The 20627-nt window shown below is 40.5% G+C and overlaps 2 protein-coding genes across 2 annotated transcripts; one reads left to right on the forward strand and one right to left on the reverse strand.

Annotated features, from left to right (window-relative positions):
* Nucleotides 1–4694: 4694 nt before the first annotated feature.
* On the reverse strand, nt 4695–8520 carry tmem100a (transmembrane protein 100a). Its single transcript, XM_076081644.1, has 2 exons — nt 7471–8520; nt 4695–5983 (listed from the first exon to the last, which is right to left on the reverse strand). The coding sequence occupies exon 2, from the start codon at nt 5897–5899 to the stop codon at nt 5501–5503; it is 399 nt and encodes a 132-aa protein (XP_075937759.1). The 5' UTR covers nt 5900–5983; nt 7471–8520; the 3' UTR covers nt 4695–5500.
* A 1066-nt stretch (nt 8521–9586) lies between these two features.
* Nucleotides 9587–14478, forward strand: pctp (phosphatidylcholine transfer protein). Its single transcript, XM_076081654.1, has 6 exons — nt 9587–9715; nt 10902–11019; nt 11748–11827; nt 11943–12114; nt 12689–12756; nt 13341–14478. The coding sequence occupies exons 1-6, from the start codon at nt 9587–9589 to the stop codon at nt 13413–13415; spliced, it is 642 nt and encodes a 213-aa protein (XP_075937769.1). The 3' UTR covers nt 13416–14478.
* The last annotated feature ends 6149 nt before the right edge of the window (nt 14479–20627 follow it).

Here is a 20627-nt window from a genome sequence, read left to right on the forward strand (position 1 = left end):
GTCTGGGAATTGTCTGTGTATTCATCTCACAACTTTAACCCTTTCACCTTTTGTGTTTTCACGTCATGAAAATCAACTCTCACATTTTGGTCACCTAAAAATGTGAGTGTTCAGTAGTACTTAGCTCCACCCTCTTGTGGTCTCTTTGGTTTGTTGCCAAGATGGCCACGGCCAAAATGCTGATCTTCTGGCTTCAAAACGTCAGTCCACACACCAATGGCTGACTATACGTCCACTTCTTATATACAGTCTATGTTTATATACAGTCTGTGTTTATGCTGTAGCTGTATTTTGTTTTTAGTGCCAAGTAGCAAATGTTACTCACACACTAAACTAAGAACGTAAACCTACTTAACATCGGCATGTTAAAGGACTAGTTTGGATGTTTTGAAGTGTGGTTGTAAGAGGTCCTTCTCCATAGTCAGCGTGTTACTACAGTAGACGGAGTTTTTGAGAAACGAGCAAAGCAATGTACTGCTGTGGACGTATTTTAGACACCAAAAAATATAGATATCGGTTTAAATGTACACTATATTTAGAATATCTTCACCTCTTTACCTTGATGTCAGACAGCCATTTCTGCCGGGGAACTGAAGCCGTTGTTTGTCCTCTCTTCATAGACACAACTCAAAACACAAGAAAAGTAATTTTACCAACAAAGCTGCTGGTCTACCGCTACCTCGGTCGGTTTGTTTGTTTGTGTTATTGTGTGACTGTGGTGAATCCGAACTATGTCATCAAAACATCAAAGTGTGCCGCAGTACATTGTGACAGTAAGCCTCTTGGATTTTGTAATACGTTCATGTAAAGCTTTGAAGTAGAATGTTTTTGTATTGGAGATGACACCATAGTCCTGTTGAAGTGGGAATAGTTGTAAAAATGGGAGGAACTGGTCAGGAAGAGCTTTCTCTTTATTATGTGGTGGAATGAGGGCGAACCGAGCTGGCGGCACCTCCGGGACGGTAGCCAGCCAACACTTCAGACACTCCGAGAACAACTGGCAGCACATGAAAGAATCAAAGAGACAGCATATCATGCAGAGTTAGTGACTGCCGATGTCACTCTGTCAAACACTGCTGGCCCTTGTTATGTTGAAAGAAGAGGTTTAGAAATCTTACATGAATGCCAATGGGGTTTGTTTTTGTCCATTTGTTGGCTTCAGGCGTCAAAACGCTTCTAACAAACGGTCGCTAGTAGCACGGCCTCAGGGATGGCAGTGTTGGAGGGCGGGTCGGTTCGCCACTGTGGTCCCGGCTGAAAAAACAATCGCTACAGGGAGCGATTTGGGGTTCAGCATCTTGCTCAAGGACACTTCAACATGCAGACAGCTGGAGCCGGGAAACAAACCGCCAACCTTGTAGTTAAAGCATGATCCGCTATACCACTGAGCTACAGCCGCCCTTAGGAATGACCAGAGGAAAATCTAACAAAACAAAACTCTTGCTGATTCTGGAACAAACTGAAACTTTTTCATATGAACCAGTGATATTACAATCTGATGAAAAAGGATTTCTAAAACCTTCCGGGTTTAAGTTTTGATCCGCAGCCTCCGTCCCCCGACACCCAAAAGGTTTATCTTTGTTCTCAGAATACACGAGAGTTCAGAGCCTTTTTTCTTGGAACAGATCTTATCAACAAATCAGTATTCGTTCCGACCCGCAGCAACGGGGCTCTGTCGAGTAATGTTAACAGTCGCCGACCTAAAGCAGGTCAAATGAAACACTTGGCTCCTCCGTGCTCCAGGTTGTTCTGGAAAGAATGAACGAATGTCACTTCAGTGCAGTCGACCGGCGGGATGGCTGTCAGGTCGGGTCTGCTTCAGCCTGTTTTAGGAGACAGCAGGATCCCTGGTAAAGCTGAGCTCATTATCTTTAATTGTGTTGAATGTGGACAATGTGAGATCGGTTGTGTTACAGTCTGGAATTTCAGACTTCAGGCTTGATCCTTTGTTGAAAGAGGTGGAAAGTAAATTTATGTCGAGTACTTTTTCCATTTTAAGAGACTCTCTATTCATACAGAGGGAATTATGTCTTTTCTGTCCTTTCCTTATATCTCTGTCTCATTCTCTGGTTCCCTAATTTGTTTTCCGCTTCCTTCTTTTCGGCCAATTTTCCTGTATTCCTTGATTTCTTTCTTTCCTTCCCATGTTTCCTAAAATCTTTTCTGTTTCTCCTGTTCATTGCTTCCTTACGTTTGGCTACCATTCATTATTCTTTTCCTTCTTTCTTTCTCCACTTCCTTGATTTAATTCCTTCTTTCTTTCCTTCCTTGATTCATTTCCTTCTTTCTTTCCTCCTTTTATCCCATTACTCTTGATTACATTCTTTTCTTCCTCCCTTTCCTATGGACCCTTATTTAACTTATTTATTCCCTCCTTTTGTCCTCTTTCATCATTTATCCTCCGAATCTAATCTGCAGTTTTTCTCCCACCGATGAAAAGGAAACTCAATAAGTTATTTAACTTTTTAATCTGCAAGACTACTACGAATTCGTGCTACTTAACCATCCATTTCCACGTCATCGTAATGCATCATTTATTTCACCAGTTGGTAAATTGTCTAAATGATCATCTGCTCATTTCTCTGCTGGGTCCTCCAGATAATTAAACATTCGTTGAACTCTTCTGTGTGACCCGGTGAGGTTTGAAATAGCCTGGACGTGGAAGTGTATTTATAAGCAGCATTTGCGTTGCGTCCCCCGTGACACCAGACACTACAACTAAATGGTTTTCTTGCGTCAGAGGAGAACCTCTGACACACCATCAGCTATAGGCCAGGAGGCCTACTGTACGGAGATCGGATCATATAAACACATTCATGGGACACACGACCCGTCGGTGAGGCCTCTACTGCCTGTCTGTCAGGTTAGAGAGGTAGGCACACTGAAGCTGGAAAAAAACAAACGGGTGACTTGATATGAAGATTGACAGGTGCTCTCTCCACCAGCCTCTTTACACACTGCTGGCACCTCCTGCAGGGACTCTGTGCGTCACTTTCTGTGCCTCACGTGGTTGTCATTCCGCTCTGCGCCACGCTGCCGGGTCGGTTTATCAATAAACAGGAAGAAGAACTCAAGTCCTCTAAGTGGAATTAGTTACAACACAACAGGGAAATACTCTATTGCAAGGGAAATGTACAACTTAAAGGGCCGGTTCACGTTGACTATAAGAAAAATAACATACTAATGTTTTAGTCTAGCTTTGCAGCAAGCTTTGATTTGGAGGGTTAAAGCTGATTCTTGACATTTAAATTTGAAAAACAAAAGTTGTTGTCACATGATCTAAGTGTAGAATTTTAGCAGTTGTTATATTGAAGATGTGGCTAAAAGCTCCAAAAAGATTTAAGGACGTGATCAGACTGCCAGCACAAATTCATTCTTTAGCACATCCAGATTGATTTTAATAAGTCTGGACAGCAAAAAAATCCAAACCACATTTGGAGGCGACTGAAATAAGATTCCATTCAAATTTCTACAGATGCATCTCAGTCCGAACGCTCTGGTTGTTCAAATCGGATGTCAAAGTGTGGAAGTACTGACTAGGAAGTGCAATTCAAGGCTTTGTTTAACACATTCAGTTTGACAATTTTAAATAATGGCTTGTATATTTGTGAAGACTCAGGCACACCCATGTGCGTCATGAGAGAAATAAACATTTCCTTCAATTCAGCACTGAAAGCAAAGAGCTGACTGTTGAAATAATAACTCATCCCTTCTCCAAAACATACCTCGCCTCAAACACTGTCAACTCATCAAGAGTCAGGTTTCCTATGAACATTAAAAGCCTCACCGATCCAGATTCAGTATCAGAGTGTATGTCGGCCATCAATGATAACAATACATTTCCGTCGAGATGATTCAAAAACAAGTTTTGTCTTTTCATCATTTGTCCACCGGAGTGTATTTTTCAACTTTAAAAAGTTCCCCTCAACATAAACATTGAAACTCGTCGTCCCAACTGTGAAACGATTACATGTTTGTGTATCAATCAGTTTATTAAACCTCATGGCGTTCTGGTCACAGCTAATACATGCAAATGATTACATCGAAACAAAACATATGCAACATAAAGTATTTATTTACCGTATGGAGGTACACTTGATAATAAGCGATCATCACCCAAAACAATATTCATTTTGATGTCCAAAATTTGTCCAAAATAAGCAAAGCTCACAATTCAACCCAGTCACCAGGGAAAATGTCGGCATTGTACGTTTCTGCAAACATTGGATACGTGGAATGTCGAAATTTTTGCATTTGGTCAAAGCGAGTGACAACAAGTACAACAAGCGTCCATTATTGAATGTTACGTGGTATAATAAAGAGTACAAGAAGAGAGAAAGTCCACTAAGGACGGGTTGGAGGAGTGGTAGGTGGGTCAAACAAACACAGGACTTTCACCAAGGAGACAGCAGTTTGTGTCCCGTGTAAAACCAATAGTCAACGCTTCTTACCTAACATCACGTAAAAAAAAGAACAGTTGTTATCTATTGATGTTGTTCCGGGTGTTACATTGCGTTGACTTTACAATGTTACAGTGCATTGTTTTGTTACATTATTGCATTACATTGTTGGGGTTATGTTGTGTTGTTGCGTTAAGTTGTTGCGTTAAGTTGTTGCGTTACGTCGTTGCGTTACGTCGTTGCGTTGCGTCGTTGCGTTGCATCGCGGCGTTGCGTCGCGTCGCTGCGCCAACCGCATCGCATCGTGCATTTCTCCAAGTGTTAGCTGAGGCTATGAAACTTATTTGTGGTTTAGAAACGTCAACATTCAACGTACCCAACAAACAACTCAACATTTTCTGTGTCGACTGGGTTGCACAATTCTGGATGAATCACTTAAGCTACTTTATTAGTTAATAGACGTTTAATATTGAATACGACGATTATGATAAAAGTGCTCAAAGAGAATTGCTTTAAGAGAATATATATATATTTAAGGTTAAATACTCTCTTGAACGTAATGTGCCATCTAATCTGATATGCTGACCAGAATATATTGGCACATTTTAAAGAAAATCCTCATATTGAGTACCATACTTTCATAACAGGCAATTCCTAATCAATTCCTGTGAGATGATTGCTGAGGCTTCACAACCCGATATGTCCAAGATGAAGTGTGGTAAATGAGGCATGAATCATTGTCCTTGTGTCTTTCAGTTTCCTTCTGCTCTCCTGGGCCTTTCAAACCACAATCCCTCCCATTACAATCAAAACTGCCACATCCAACAGCAGATTAATGGGAGACTTCCTCAACATCGCTTCGCACAGTGGTAATTCATCTTAATTGTGATACAGTCCCGCTGGCTGCATTCCCAGCTCGCCAGATGCTCGGCGTCTGTTTGACAAATAAATCCCACACAAAGTTTTCAAAGTATCTGGGCCTTGAGAGTCTGCGGTCAAAGCTTTTACAGGTCAGAAATCCAACACATGTTGGACAACATCTGTCTGCAGCTGGTTCTCCAAATCTCAGAAAACCAGGAAGCGTGGTCCAAACTGCCGGTTCAAGTAAAAATACTCCTCTGGTTTGCGACCAGGGTGGTTTGGCTCTCCCTTCGCCTCTCCTTCTTCCTCTCCAGTCTCAACTTCCAGCAGACGACGCTAGACGCCAAGAGCACCAGACCAGCCGAGAGGAGCACCAGACCGAAGTAGGAGATGGTGGATCCATGCGAGTTGAAGCTGTAAGCCACGGCGGTGACCACGATGCCGGCGATGAGGACCACCACGCCGAAGGGGACGGTGCAGCGGTAGCAGGACAGCTCCGCCCCGCCGGTGGCAGCGGTCAGCTGGACTTCATTGACCAGGGGGATGTTTACCACGGCGGCTGCCGGGTGCTCGTTGTTGTTGGCCTTCTCTGGTGTCGCTGGCGTTCTCATGGCTTCCTCATTGGCTTCTTCTGGCATTGCAGGATCGAGTAGCCTTCTGTTAACCCAACCTCAGACGGTTCCCCGTCGACGACCTCCTTCCCTCTGCTAGGGTCTCCCGGTCTATGTGAAGCAAGAAACCAAACTTGTTGCTCAACCCTGGACACACAGAGACTTTTCCTTCAATTCAGCACCACATTTCACAATTTCGACACCACTTTCTGACCGCTTCCCCACGCTGCTTTAAAGTAACCTCTTTGCACAATCCCAGCCGCTGCCTGACCCAGTCGGGGGAGTTGTGTCTGAATGACGCAGGACCGCTCGGCCCCGCACGAGCTGACACATTCCCTGGAGAGCGCAGGATATGACATTACAAACTGCTCCGTGAAATGCGAGGAGCTTCGAAATCACCAGCAATTTCACAAGCACCCCCCCCCCCCCCCCCTGACTCATGTCTGACTCTGAGTGACAATAAATGAGCAGAGCAGTGTCAGTTATACTTTCCATCATTGTCAGGGTTTTCATAAAAAAAAAAAACAGCATGTCTCTGTTGTAGAATTGCAAAAGATCATTCTGACATGCTCCAGACCAGTGGTTCCCAAACTATGGGTCAGGCCCCTTCAGGGGGTCATGGCTGTGTACTACTGTGGTGATGTATTATGTACACTGTAAATTATTTGACTGTAGATTCACAGTAAATCACTGGCTACCAGTTGCAGTACTTTCACAGTAAGGCATTGTGTCATTTTCACAGTAAATTACTGTGTGAAATAACAGGCTTACTAGCTATGCCAGTATATTACTGTGATTTAGCAGTATGTTGCTGTAGAATAACTGTAATTAACATGTTTAGCCGTAGGCTGCCGGCGGAAATCTGGGGGTTTAAACAACCCGGGTGGGGAAAACAGATTACACACTTTTTAATTTAGTTTTTAATTGGTTGATTCCACCAGGATTTTCTTGATAGAGTGTAGATAACAACAACAGGGTTGTACTTGGGTTGTGGAGAATTTATAGTACAGTTTATTGACAAAATGATTACTAATCAATGAAAATAATGCTAGTTGTGCCCCGTTTCAGAAGAATGGTGCAAGATGTTTCCAAAGATAGATGAATATTTAGGCTATTATTTCTGAATGATCTCAAATCTTTGCTCTAAAAACAATTTTAAAAAACATCTGAGAAATAAGTCTTTTGTGTGAACTGCTCAAAGTTTGCAGTCACTTATTCCCTTCACTTTGGAGAATGTGAAAAATCATCTGTGGGGGGAAAAAGGTCCAAGATGTGAAGTCCAATCATTTTGATTAAAAAGAGGGTTGAAGTATGTTTCTTCAGCTCATTTTACTATATTTGTAAACGTGTGCATGTTGCACGTTTAGGATACTTTAACTGAAGATCAGGATGAAGTTATTATTTTAAATAATCCTCAAAATTCCCATCATATTAATCCGCACCACCATTAATCTAAACCGAATGTATACAGGGCCTGGTTCCAGCTGGCACTAAGTGTATACCTTTAAACCCAAACTGCAGCTTGTTCTTTGCAGCGAGGTGAATCTCCTCGACGTGTTTCCATAAAGCTCCGTGCAGAAAGACGGAAGGTTAGTTACCTCACAGCCGTGTTCCATGTCGCACAGTCTCCTGGATTCTCCTCTGCTGCAGGGAAACTTGCCTCTGAGTAAAAAGACGCTCATAAAATATTCACTCACACTCATCTAATTAAAAGTGGATGTTGTTTTCTTCTTCGTGGAACGACGAACAGCTTCTCTCTCCGGGCTGGAGTCTGACTCCCATTCACGATGAGAGCTCCTCTGTGCGGTCCTCTGCTGGTCGGACTGACATCCCCATCGAGAGCAACTATTTCAAGTATCGATGACTGGAGCATGAAGTTCACAGCAATAAGGAAAAAATATAACTTCTGGTGATGCTTTTTCAAAATAAATGCTGCCAGCATTTGTTGCAATTACTCTTAGTTCAATAGCAGCATTTATTCTGAAATTAATATCAGTTCATTTCCGTTACTGTATAGACGGAACAACACTGACACTGGATCTCAATTATACTTATTATATTATATTATATTATATCTCACGAAAGGCACAATTTAACAATGTATTATTATTATCATTATTATTATGTGGAGAAAACTTCAGCAGTTTGACAACACACAAAAGAAGAAGAAAAAAAAATGCAGCAAAATAAAAACTAAAAAGAAACACACCCACCAACATGACGCCTGTAAATCCCCATAAAACAGTGCTTATACACAACATAATGTCAGTTTCTAATCTGGTTAAAGGGTTAATCCAGCGGTTCAGTGTAAGGTTTGTGGACTCACAGATTGAGAAAGACAAAACAAAAGCTGTACCAACGACTGAAAGCAATGGAGGTGTCTCATTCTCAGAAGTCATCAGTCAAGTCAACAGAGCACACAGTTTAAATCTTCAGCCCGCTGAGCTCAGTGCAGCAGGATTATGTGTGGAGTTGCTCTTTAACCTGAATATCCTCACTGATCAGAATCAGAATCAGAACCGTTTATTGCCATGGTATGTTGAACATACAAGGAATTTGACATGACGGGAGGTGCATAACATTTAACAACAATCAAAAACAATCAACAGTGCAAAGTAGAAACATATTAAAATTTACAGAAAAATATGAAATAAAGTAAAATATAAAATAAAGTGAAATCTAAAATAAAGTGCACAAACGAACAGATAACAGGACTATAAACAAGACCGGTAGGAAAGACAACTTCTTGTCTGATTGAGCAACTTCGACCACGGTGGAAACATTTGGAGAAATGTAACCACTTTTTTTTTTCAAGAGAAAAATGTTTAACAAATGTGAAGAAAAATGGACTTGCTGTCAAACTCACTTCATGACAGATGTTTTAGTTTTCTCACTGGGTTCCCATGCTGACCTGTCCCAGTGTGTGAGACCGGTGTGTGACACTCTCTCAGAAATCATTCCTGTTGACACGATTACATAAATGTCCCACAACAGCTGTTGATTTACAGTGGAAGACGCACACACCTGTTCCACACACTGTAAATACATTGGCACTGTGGTCTTCTCTCCTTTCTGTTTTTATCTCTGTTGCATAACACCGATTATCGCACATAAACAAATGTGATTTGGGATTTCGGGTCGTCATCTCCTTCCCTAATTACATTAAACATGTTTTTAATTAATATTCAGATTAATAATAACATACTGAGCTCAGTTTATCTTCATGTAACAGTAAGAAATGATGGATGTGGCTACAGGAGTGGGTGTGGTTTGTGTGCAGATGTCGTGTTTCTACACTTACAAACAAAACTGTAATGTTCTACTCTGCAAATATTTACAAGAATGCTTCCAGTTATGCATATCTGTATAATAGGTACATTATGCTATATTATGGATTATGAGACAAAGAATAAGGGGAAGTGTAGTACTATAGTATTGTATAACCTCAAATATAGTATAATAATACAATATAACATAGTATGAAATTTAAGTATACAGAAATATAACAATGTATAGTATAACATAGTGTAAGCTAAAACATGCTATGTAGTGTTGTACAGCAACATAATATATGTTATCATGTGGTCTGACATAAGATAAGAATTATAATTCTTAGTAGTTTAGTGCTCACATCAATCACATACTCCTTTATTTTGAAAGCAGTGACCGGAAGCGTGGTTGTCCTGTGACAGAGGTGTGAAGAGAGGAGCCGTCATGTCGCCACACTTTACAGATGAGGAGTTCCAGAGCGCGTGGAGGGAGCTGGACGAGCCGCAGCTGGAGGGCGGATGGGAGCTGTTCGTGGAGACGATGGGGGTCACCATCTATCGGCTCTATGACAAGGTAGAGACAATACATACAACCGCTGCTTTCACTACAGGAGGACGGGATGCATGAGTCCGGGTCGCTTTGGGGTTTCCTCTGCAGAGACTGCAGCATCTGCCTCTGCAAAAAAGAATGTGAGATTGTCACCTAAAAATAGGGCTAGTAGTTAAAAGGTGAATGTGATTCAATCAATGTGTTGAAAACATTAATAAACACAGCAGCAGTGATTTCCACGCGGTCAACGTGGGAAGTATCCGGAAATTAAGAGCGAGAGCAGTTGGACCGGCTTTACCGGTTCCCACCAAACTCCGTGTACGAATCTGCCCATTTAATGTTGCTGCTCCTTGTTGCGTCCTCAAACCGGATTAAATACATTTATCAAGTCAGAAAGAACCCTCCTTTAACTCGGCGCACACCTAGCACATCAAGTCTGACTCGATGAAAGGTAAACGAAAAGAAACGCAGTCAAAATGAAATAAAATATGAATTTCAAACTGCAGACACGAATTATCTAAATTCTCTTACTGTCTATTCTAGGTGATGGAAAAAAAGAAAAATAGGGATTCATAAGAATTTTGACTGTGGGAACTTTACCCCCCAAACGTGTTTATTTACTCAAGAAAAAGTTAAATTCATGATAAAAACAAGAAGTTTTGAATATGACATTTTATTTGTAGTTAAAGAGACTTCATTAAGAGTCTTGTGTAGGTAATTCCAGCGTCTTAATTGAATTACTATTATGAGAACTATTTAGTCAATATCAATATTTCATATTTGGTTTAAACGTTAAGAAGACACTGCTTGAGTCTCTAGTAACTCAATGCGCTGCTCTATCATCCAGAGGGTAGTAATGTGCGTGTATCTGGTGATCATTGAGGTTATGCTGTCCGATGCCAAAGGGAAAACAAGACGGCCTTAAACTGATGTTTTTGTGAATGGAGTTTGGTGTGACTTTTACTTTCTCTTCAACTAGACGCACAAAACCAGTGACGATGAGTGCAGTGTGTCAGGTTTAGTAGTGCGAGTGAAGGGAAGCGTCCGTACCTGTTTCTGCTGAATCCAATCCAGCACACAGGGAGAGGGTGTGACGCTGACTGGCTCTAATCCCAGATGGTGTGTGTTTTTCAGGGATCGGTTGCCGTACTGTGGGTGTGGCATGTAGTCTGCTTTTGCTATAGAGAGAACTTTCATGTGCTGTTTACAGGAAACTCGTCTTTATGAGTACAAAGTCTTTGGCGTGCTCGCCAGCTGCACTGCAGAGCTGTGTGCAGATGTCTACATGGACCTGGCGTATCGGAAACATTGGGATAAATATGTGAAAGGTAAAAAAAACAACAACAAACAAACAGTAATTCCTCCAAATCCACTTCCCCTCATCTCTCCTGCTTCATGATAACTCTTCACATTCACATTAGCTCTGTAGTAAGTCGCTGACATTCACCATGGATAACTCTTTCATTGCGGCATGGTTTATAATATTTTGTTATCCTTGTCTTCATGCACCTCTGCAGTAATGCAGGTAACTTTGTCGAAGCTGCCTAGTCTGCTAGAAGCACATAGTTTATAATTTGTGATTTTATTAGTAGTTGAAGTAGCTTGTTTTTTTCCTCCAAAGTGGCACTTTTTGGGGGAAAGTCTTGTTGTCCGTGGTGGAGTCTCTCTCATGTAGACCTGCTGCCCGTCTCATTAGTAATTCACTACCAACTGACAAAGCTGTTACTGTTAAGATGGATCATCATTTATTGTCTTTTGGTTGCAGCCTGTGACATAATATAAAGTCTCTTTCTGCATGTGCAGAATGTCAAATATATTTCATGTGGATCACGAGAAACTGTACTGAACCACTTGAGGCTGCTAAATAATTGCATAATTGGGCGATGGGCAGTATTCCAAGTGTGCCTTTAACTCTTCCAACAGAAATCTTTTATTTCCTTTCCTTGAGATGAAAAACAACATACAGCACGTTTACGTGCATCTGTATCCATCCACCTGTATGTATCTGATGTTTAGCTGCTTTTTTATTTCATGTTTTTTCTTATTTTATATTTAGAGCTCTATGAGAAGGACTTCAGTGGACAGACTGCGATCTACTGGGAAGTGAAATACCCATTGCTTCTGTCAAACAGAGACGTATCCTTCTGGTCCGCACAAATACATTTTCACCTGGACAAAGAAATGTGAGCACCGAGCACGGCCTATAAGTCAGAGGACATCAGAGTGTCTTCCCTAACAGCTCGAACCTCAGTACGTGTACGTGAGGGAGCGCAGAGACCTGGACGTGGACGGCAGGAAGATCAGCGTGATCCTGGCCAGAAGTGCGGCGGAGATACCGTGTGCAGAGAACAGCGGCGTGCTGCGGGTCAAAGACTACAAGCAGAGCGTCGCCCTGGAGAGCGACGGAGGCTGTGGGACGAAAGGTGACGCGTGAAATTAAATTATATTAATAAATTAATAAAAAATGTATTTAAATTATCAGCAAAGATGTCAAACAGCTGTGGGTTCCAGTGAACGTTTGACTTTTATAATTGTAAATTCAATGTTTGGATAGGCCTGGGCAATATGGCAATACATCTATATTGTAATATATATTTTTATATATTTTTTCAATATTAATATTCATAATAATAGGGCAAATATATGCAAAAACGCAAAATATTAAAGTTGGTATAATAGATTTATACTTTGCTCCAGAGTTCATTATTTCACGAGGAAAACTCTTGTGCAATTTGTTTTATTTTTTATTGAAATTTGCTTAAAAATCATTATTTTAAAAACAGAATTTTACTACAACAACCAGATATTATCACATGCGTTCATCACCCAGCCCTCCGTTTTGATTTTTGACTGTTAATGTGAGATCTGGAAACTTGTAAAAAAAATTCATTTTACACCATATTTCTTAGTATCAAAAACAAAACAATTGATTGCTTAACAAAAGAAATAATGAGCTGCCGCCCCGATATCAACACTGAACATGTGTTTTCTTTACAGTCTTCATGAATTACTTCGATAACCCCGGTGGCAGTATCCCTACCTGGCTGGTGAACTGGGCAGCGGGGGTGAGTGCTCGCATGTTTGTTTCACTGTAACAGTCATTTTCCTGCAATAAATACAAAGATTATGCAGTTATCATGAAACCCTCACAGCTTTAAACCTGAGTGACCCTTTTAGCAGCTTAAGGGGCTCTGGCTTCGCTGAACACTTACGAACGGGTCACATGTGAACCTAAAAGTGACGGCGAAACAGTTGTTTTAAACAGTTTGACAATATAATGTGTGTAGATTTAAATGTATTAACGGCTAAAAACTTTCACATACATGTGGAAGTCGTGAAGAAACAATTTCCCTCCGGCACTGACGTTTTGATTCTTCAAAAAATGTGCACATGTTCCTGGTTGACCTGCTCAAACAGACCTTTTGATGAGGGGGTTTTAAAAGAGGGCGGTAGACGGGTTCACTCTCGGGTTCTCGCAGAGCTCCGTCCCTCCGGCCTGCTTTGTGGTTTTCCATCGTTATTGTAAGCAGATGTGTGTTGCGAGGCTGACGTCAGCGAGCCCCTCTCTCCTTGTGTCGCCCCGCCTGGGTGGGTCGTCTTGGCACATGTGTTCACGATGGATGCTCTTCTGTGCGTTTGTCTTCAACAGACTGGGGTTCCGGGATTCTTAACGGACATGCAGAAGGCCTGCAGCAAATACAGCGACTACTGCCAGAAGAAATGAACGCAGCTGACTGAACGGCTCATGCACAAAGGGCTCAGTTTAACAAAATCAATTATTGATGGTGGATGTGGCATGGCGTTGGCTGCTACTTGTCCTTGTAGCATGCTGTTGACTCGGGCATGATGTGCATGACCGGCCACCCTCATTACGAGGCTGGTGTGGAATCGATTTGGTTTCATTGTACTGTATCAATCAATACTGTATCGTCTCCTTTTGTGTGCAATCACTGTGAGCTTCGGTGCCTCCAGGATTTAGGGGCTTTCATTAATCCTTTTTTAAAAAATTGATACGAAATACTCAAATGTATTCTTACTTTGGGGCCTATGCTGTGGAACAATGATTAGTTCAAATTGCAGCTTGTTGCATAAGATTTCATCCGTTTACCTTGTTTTAAACTAGTTTACTGTACATGTTAAAATGTACGGAAGCTCAACACACAATATATGAACCTCGTGTTTGGAGTTAATGGAGAAATTAAAACTCCCCTGGAAGAAAACATTAATGTTTTTAGTTCTATTTAGAACATGGGTTAGTGGTGCACCACAGCCTCTTGTGGCCAACATGAGTATTACAACATCAAACACTGACAAAAATGATCCTGAATTTCACCTATTTTCATAAATGGAAAAGAAAAGTTAGTAAGTAAAATTATAAAATGTCCCCATCTGTGTCTCACAGAATTTTCTTCAAAGCACTTTATAAAAGATTATCCTGATTATCTTGTTCGTCATCAACACCATTTCACTTCACTGGATTAAATTCATTCATTTTTTTTGAAGTGAAAATGACAAACCTGTACTTGGGGAGGAATGTTGCCCGTTGAGCTTCTTGTGATTAATTGTCATGCGTTCATTACTTATGCAAAGTTCACGTTATGATACTCTATGCTGATTTATTATGGGTGCAAATGATCAACGGTACAGTATATCTGAGATAATCATGTGTTGATTCAGACGGTGCTCCTGTTGATTCTGGTGAATGTGGTTTAATCTGGATATGAAAAGCCTATTACTGTGTAATATTGCTGTGTATATGAAATGAATAAACTTTCATTTTAAATTTAGCACTGAAATGTCTCTGAAGCAGGAAAACAAATGTATTTTTGTTGGACTTCTTCATAAATACTATAATCTTGTAGTTTACGTGCTCAGTGTCATAGTCTCAGAACAACTCATTTACTCAACTCTTTCTATAATGTCTAACTCCTGGCCCCTCCCCCCGGACCGTACCAACACAATTACCCCTATTTTAATATTTAACTTTAATACAACTGCTGAAGCCTAAACCACATCTATGAGAAACACTGACTATTTAACATCAACTTATACTGTTATCATACTATATATTTAGACACTCGGCTAGAAAACGTTTTAATTGGGCTAGTTATTAACTGGCACCTTGTCTTCGCGCGCATGCGCATGTGAAGACAGCCCCCTCTGCGTGCGCGAGCACTTCAAGGCACGACTATCCTGACCAGGTGGAGGTGCTGCTGCAGGTAACAATGCAAATGTAGCGTGTTTTATGTTTAGTTACAATATGTATACATATTTCTAATATTTGCTAGCTACCTTGGCCGCTCTGCACGCTTGTGGCTGTTGGAGACAGAAATATTCACATTAATAAGAGATAATATGTGACTGGTGGAGGCTAATGGGACAGGCTAGCTTTAGCAGCTCTAAATGATAAACAGGTGTGCAAAGCTATAGGCAGCTAATGTTAGCCAGGCTAGCTTCACAATACAGCTTACATCTGAAAAGATGTAAACAGAGTTAGATTCACTAAGATTCCTAAATTACACAACCATTGTTTTAATAGTTATTAATTATTTACTTGCCACAGTTATGAGCCAGTAGCTTTTGAGTGTGAACACGTGTGTTTTCTTTCTATTTGACAACCTTTTTGGAAGATGCCTTTATGTGTAACATTAGTATTTGAGTGATAGCCTAGCTCCAGTTTGTGCCACTCTTGTATTATTATTATTATTATGAGAGTAAAACATTGTTTTTCTTGTGGAAGATAAATCCTTGATGAGATTTTAATAGAAACTCGATAGGTTTTAAACCACACTGTTAAATCTGTAAAAGACTGCATCACAATTTGGATAAAACATGTTTATCTCCTCTATGATATGCAGATTTTTTAGTTTAGTACTGAGGCCAAATGTTGCCAAATCCAAACTACAGATGTGATAATAATTCATTACCAGGCTCCGTTATGTCAGTCACCTGACATGTCTGAGCTAAGGTGTGGAATATAGAGTCAGCAGAGGAGAGACTTCTTTATGAAGTGAAAAATGAGGAGTAATATCATACAAACCGTTGTATGAAGATTCGTTTATTAGATTCAATGTTATAAGAAGGCAACAATTATCAGAATAATATGTACATCCAGGCTCCCTTGTGTGGCTCAGAGGTGAACTGCAGATTAAAGTATTAAATAAAGACAAGATAATAAAGACTAATAAGAAATTCTGCTCATTTATTTGTCGACCGTGTTAACACCTGGATCCAGTCCAGTCTTACCAGTCGGGTGTACAATAGAAGCCCACGTCTCGCTGCCTCAGAGGAGTTCTCAGTGGAAACAATGAATTGCAGGGTCACTTCCTCGTTGCCCCTATAATGGCTCCTCGACCACGGACTTAAAAGTGAAAACACGGCTGCGACGACGCCCTCCCACCTCTGCCCCCGTTTCTCCTCTCTGCTGATCCGTTGTTCTGCTGGAGTGTTGGCCCAGATGTTTCCTGAGGGAAGAGTGTGCTCACTGTTTCCTGTGAGGTCACTGTGATGGTGGTGCAGTGTGATGGGTTTGGTGTTTGCTATTATCTCTTACTGTCTGTCTCCCACAATGGAGTGACTGGATCTGTTCCCTGTGCTTCTATTGAGATAGAAATGCAACTTCAAGTTGCATTTGAACACGAACAACATTGCCCACGTACCAGCAGACCCCTAACCCTAACCTGTTCAGATCTACACCTAGATAAGAGCTCCTGGCCTTTGTTTCTAGATTTCAATCATCTTGTAGTAACTTCACAAAGAAAGAAACGGAGTAGGACGCGACTTTTCCTTTTTTTAAGCATAACAAAAAAATTGGAAAGCAAGTGATATTATTAATAGAGATAAAGAAACTTGCCTCATTTATGGTTTAATCGTTAGCTTGTCCAGTGAGAAGATGTCAAAAGCTTAAAGATGGATTATATATTATCTGGTGATGAAGACAAGTCCATGTATTAAATTGCACATGCAGAATTAAAGCAGCTATAAGGAACTTTCATTTTGTGTTGATTTTGGCGGACCCTGTGGACAACAGCGGTAGTGTTTCCATGAGCACCAGCGACTTGAGTCACAAAGATCTATTGATGTAAAAGCATGTATCGTAGTGTATTTTATGAATGAAATAGACACATTACATACCAGTCCAGGAGGAAGAGGACCAAGTCAGGATCAGTTTTTAATCTTTTCAAATCCTGCAAAACTCTCTATCTGTTGCTCTATCGCTGTTCATTTAAAAAAACTAATCTTTGGTCAGATATTTTCTTTTTCTCCTTTTTTTGCATGACATAGATATGTATCTGTTTTACATATAAAATAAATACAAAACAAGGCCTTTCTGAATGACCTTTAAGCAGCTGACAGCTCATGTTTCTGATGTCTTCCCTCCCTCTGCTGGTGGAAGTTGTACGTTGAGTGTTCAAAGTGTTGCCTTTGGTTGACTGAGAACACATGGCGTCAACGACAGCTTCCACATTTATTTTACCGTCATGAACATTGTTTTAATGCAGAGAAATGAGCAAAATATGTATCTGGGGTTTAAAGAAATGTAAACAACAGTCACACTTCTCGCCTCAATGCATTGATTCATTAACAGCTTCTTAAAGTTGAATTTTGAAGACTTAACAATATGCTATTTACATTTATTCATTTAGCAGATTATTTGTTTTGCAAAAGTACATTTAAATAAAGTTGAATCCAAGCCGCAGTAGATAGACATAAGTGCTTAGCTAATGACGGCGAGTGAAAGACCATGTTAGGTGAGAAAGTAAAGGATTTAACTCTAACAAGGCTCATGCTGTAATATCAGTAAAATAATCAGAAAGGAAAGAAGGATGTCAACACGGAAACTGAAGAAAGTGGCATCGACATTACATAATAAAGATTACATAACAAAGATTACATAATAAAGATTACATAATAAAGACGGATATAACCGTCATCATGGGGGAAACATCTGGATCCTAAAATAGATCAAAGAATATACAGTCAGAGATTATTAAAATGTACTTAAGGACTCCAAAGACTAAATGAAACATTTTTAGCCTGCGCTTTATTTCATTTTCAGATTTCTCTTCTAATGTATTGAAATTAGCACGGATTAAAAAACTATCAGAAAACTGGAAAATGATCTTAAAACGTGTACTCGTGTATATTGGACAGTTATATTATAATAGACAGCCGTATAATTCTACACCTCTTTCCATTCAGTAATATGCTAATATGTATTGTTGTCAAAAGAAACCTTCAAAATAAAGTGAAAAAAACGGATAATTAAACCTTTTGACTCTTATCAGCATGTTTCCTGTTTGAACCCTTGTATAAAGTTTAGATCCCTTAAAATAAATGCGTATTTATCTTTTTGTGACTATTAATGTAACCCTGTAAAAACCTTTTACTCCAGTTTGTTATTTTGATGTGAACCGAACTGATTCCATGTGAAGCGGTGAGATCTGGTTTCGACAAAGCTCTCGTCCGTTTGTTTGGGAATAACAGAGGCAGCGGTGACAAAAATCAGAGGCTTGAATCCCTCTTTAGTGCACATTTTATCCCCTGGAATGTCTCGGTGAATAACATTCGTCCCGGAGTCCTTTCCACTGCCAGTCTTTGCACAAATGGAAGACAAATATGTTCCTTGGCCGGCTGCTGTGCCTCAGAGTGAGGCTCATGTGATTGGTAATATACAGAGTCTAATATATATATATATATAATATACAGAGCTAATTAGCTTACGAAAGTGATCTAGTTTTTCTGCTGGACCGCTGCCCCCCCCCCCCCCCCCCTTAACGTCAGCTCAGATTTCCCAGGTGCCTCTCTGTCTGCCAGAGGTAACAAAGTAATGGTCTCCGCTTGGAAGCCTATTTTTCAGCGTGTTTCTTTTAAAAGTGATTTTTAATAGATTGCTATTGGAGATTATTGGTGCACTCCAGGGGAGTCTTTGACCCTGAATGGCTTTAATGTCTTTTCTTCTTCTTCTTCTACACTCCATGCTACATTTAGGTGGAAGGCCTTCTGCTCCATTATGCAGATTCACATGAAAGCTCAACGTGAGCCCGTCTTATAGAGAGAAGGGGAACAGGAGGTACCGCTCCTCTTTCTCAGTGCTTGAATTTCTCTTCTCTTCATCACAGAGTGAAAGACCGTCCTGTTGTTTCCTGTGATGTCAGGACCGATCCACAGTGTAAGTACAACAGTTACCACCTCAATCATTTATTACGGATACATTTAGATTTCTTATTATTTGTCATTGTTGTACCCTGTGCTATTAAGGCAGTGGTGTGCTTCAAACAAACTAGTTTGTACGACTGGTTTCAAATCAAAAACAGGTTTCTTCCTTTTCTTTTTCCCTATTAAAGGGTTTTATTTTTGGGGGAGTTTATCCTTATCTGATGTGAGGGTCCAAGGACAGAGGATGCTGTTACACCGGGTGTAATCGGTAACGCCGGTGTTGTCTCGAGTTCATTAACCCTGTGGGAAACCTTTCCTCATAGTGGCATCCCGAGGGCAAAGTGGGCGTTCTTGTTGAACTGTCTGTGTCGGTAGAGCAGACTCAGCCTCCGATATCTATCAGGGACGTGTTTGATGCATTTCCGATGAAAAATCCACCCTGTGCCGACGTAAAACCACTGACGGTAGCTGCCACGCTTAAGAACTTTGCCACGTGTGTTTGTCTGCGTTGTGCTTATCTAAATATTTGAGTCTCTTATTGCAGCTGTTTAGTCAAATCAATCGCCTCTGGCTCACCTTTCACACAAAGAGCAGTCGTCAGCAGTGCTGCATGTCGGTATCGGAAGTTTTCAGAGTGTTTGTATTGATATGAAGGCGTTGGTTTGGGCAAAATTAATTCAGAAGTGTTGAATGAAGGAATAAATAAATAAGATATAGTCTTAAATTATTCTTGATTTAGATTAGGGAATTTAAATTAATGGATAAATAAACATTTCAAATGTTGATAACTTGTGTCCATGCATCCTTAGTCATGGATACATGATATGAAGTAGATGTAACAGTAGTTGTGACCGCCTGTCTTCTCTTCTAGAGTGTTTTTGACTGAATCAGAAACTGAACTTTTGCGTTATGAAAATTGTAAAACACTTTTTGCTCACTTGTTTTATTTGTTCTACAGAACGTTGAACCTCTCCAGCACCGCTGCTGCCTCAAACTAAATGAATAAAAAGAAACTGATTGGAAGTTGTCGATACCAGTTTCTAAAGTCGTGATGTCTGCCTGACATTCATCTTCAGGCTGCACTGTTGCATAATGCAGTTTTCCATGCAGTCAACCCACCGCAGCTCAATGTCAACATTAGTAACTGAAGCACAGCCGTATTTCTCTGGAGGTGAGGCAGTCGAGTAAATCAAAGTGTGAACACTGTGACAGTAATTCAGCCTCAGTGAATGATCCGGTTTAAGTGCTCATTCAGACGAGGGGTCTCCTACACGAGAGGGAGTTGTCTTCAGGCGCTGCAATTTACATTTGATCTATGTCAGCGCTTAGGGACCAAAAGAGGTCACTCGCGCTTGTTTTCTTTACTCTATATTTCTGAAATATGTTGGAAATATTAAAGAAAAACAACATTACTTTATGAGTATCAGCTGTCATTTACAGCCCTGTAATGGGCATCTAATGCTGTAAGATCTCAATACAGATGTTAGTCAATGTGGAAACAAACAAAGCTCTAAGATTTGATCTTTAAAGCAGAGAGACAGTATTTTGTACCTGGTTCATGAAAGGCATCTTTTTTTGGAACACACGATATTGTCTCAGCCACTCACCTGGTATAAGAAGCAGGTTTAGGCTGTTTAAAGTGTACATTTTGGATTATAGTGACTGTTAAACCTAACCTGTTTGGCCCGGTTAGTTCGGTTCGTTTGGGCTGATGTGAAAACTGTCGATTGAAAACCTGGCGCGGATAAAAACGACCGAACCGAGACCGCTCGCTGAG

This window comes from Anarhichas minor, unplaced genomic scaffold (genome assembly GCF_050575085.1).
Source record: "Anarhichas minor isolate MPS153535 unplaced genomic scaffold, ASM5057508v1 ptg000007l, whole genome shotgun sequence".
Lineage (NCBI taxonomy): Eukaryota > Metazoa > Chordata > Actinopteri > Perciformes > Anarhichadidae > Anarhichas > Anarhichas minor.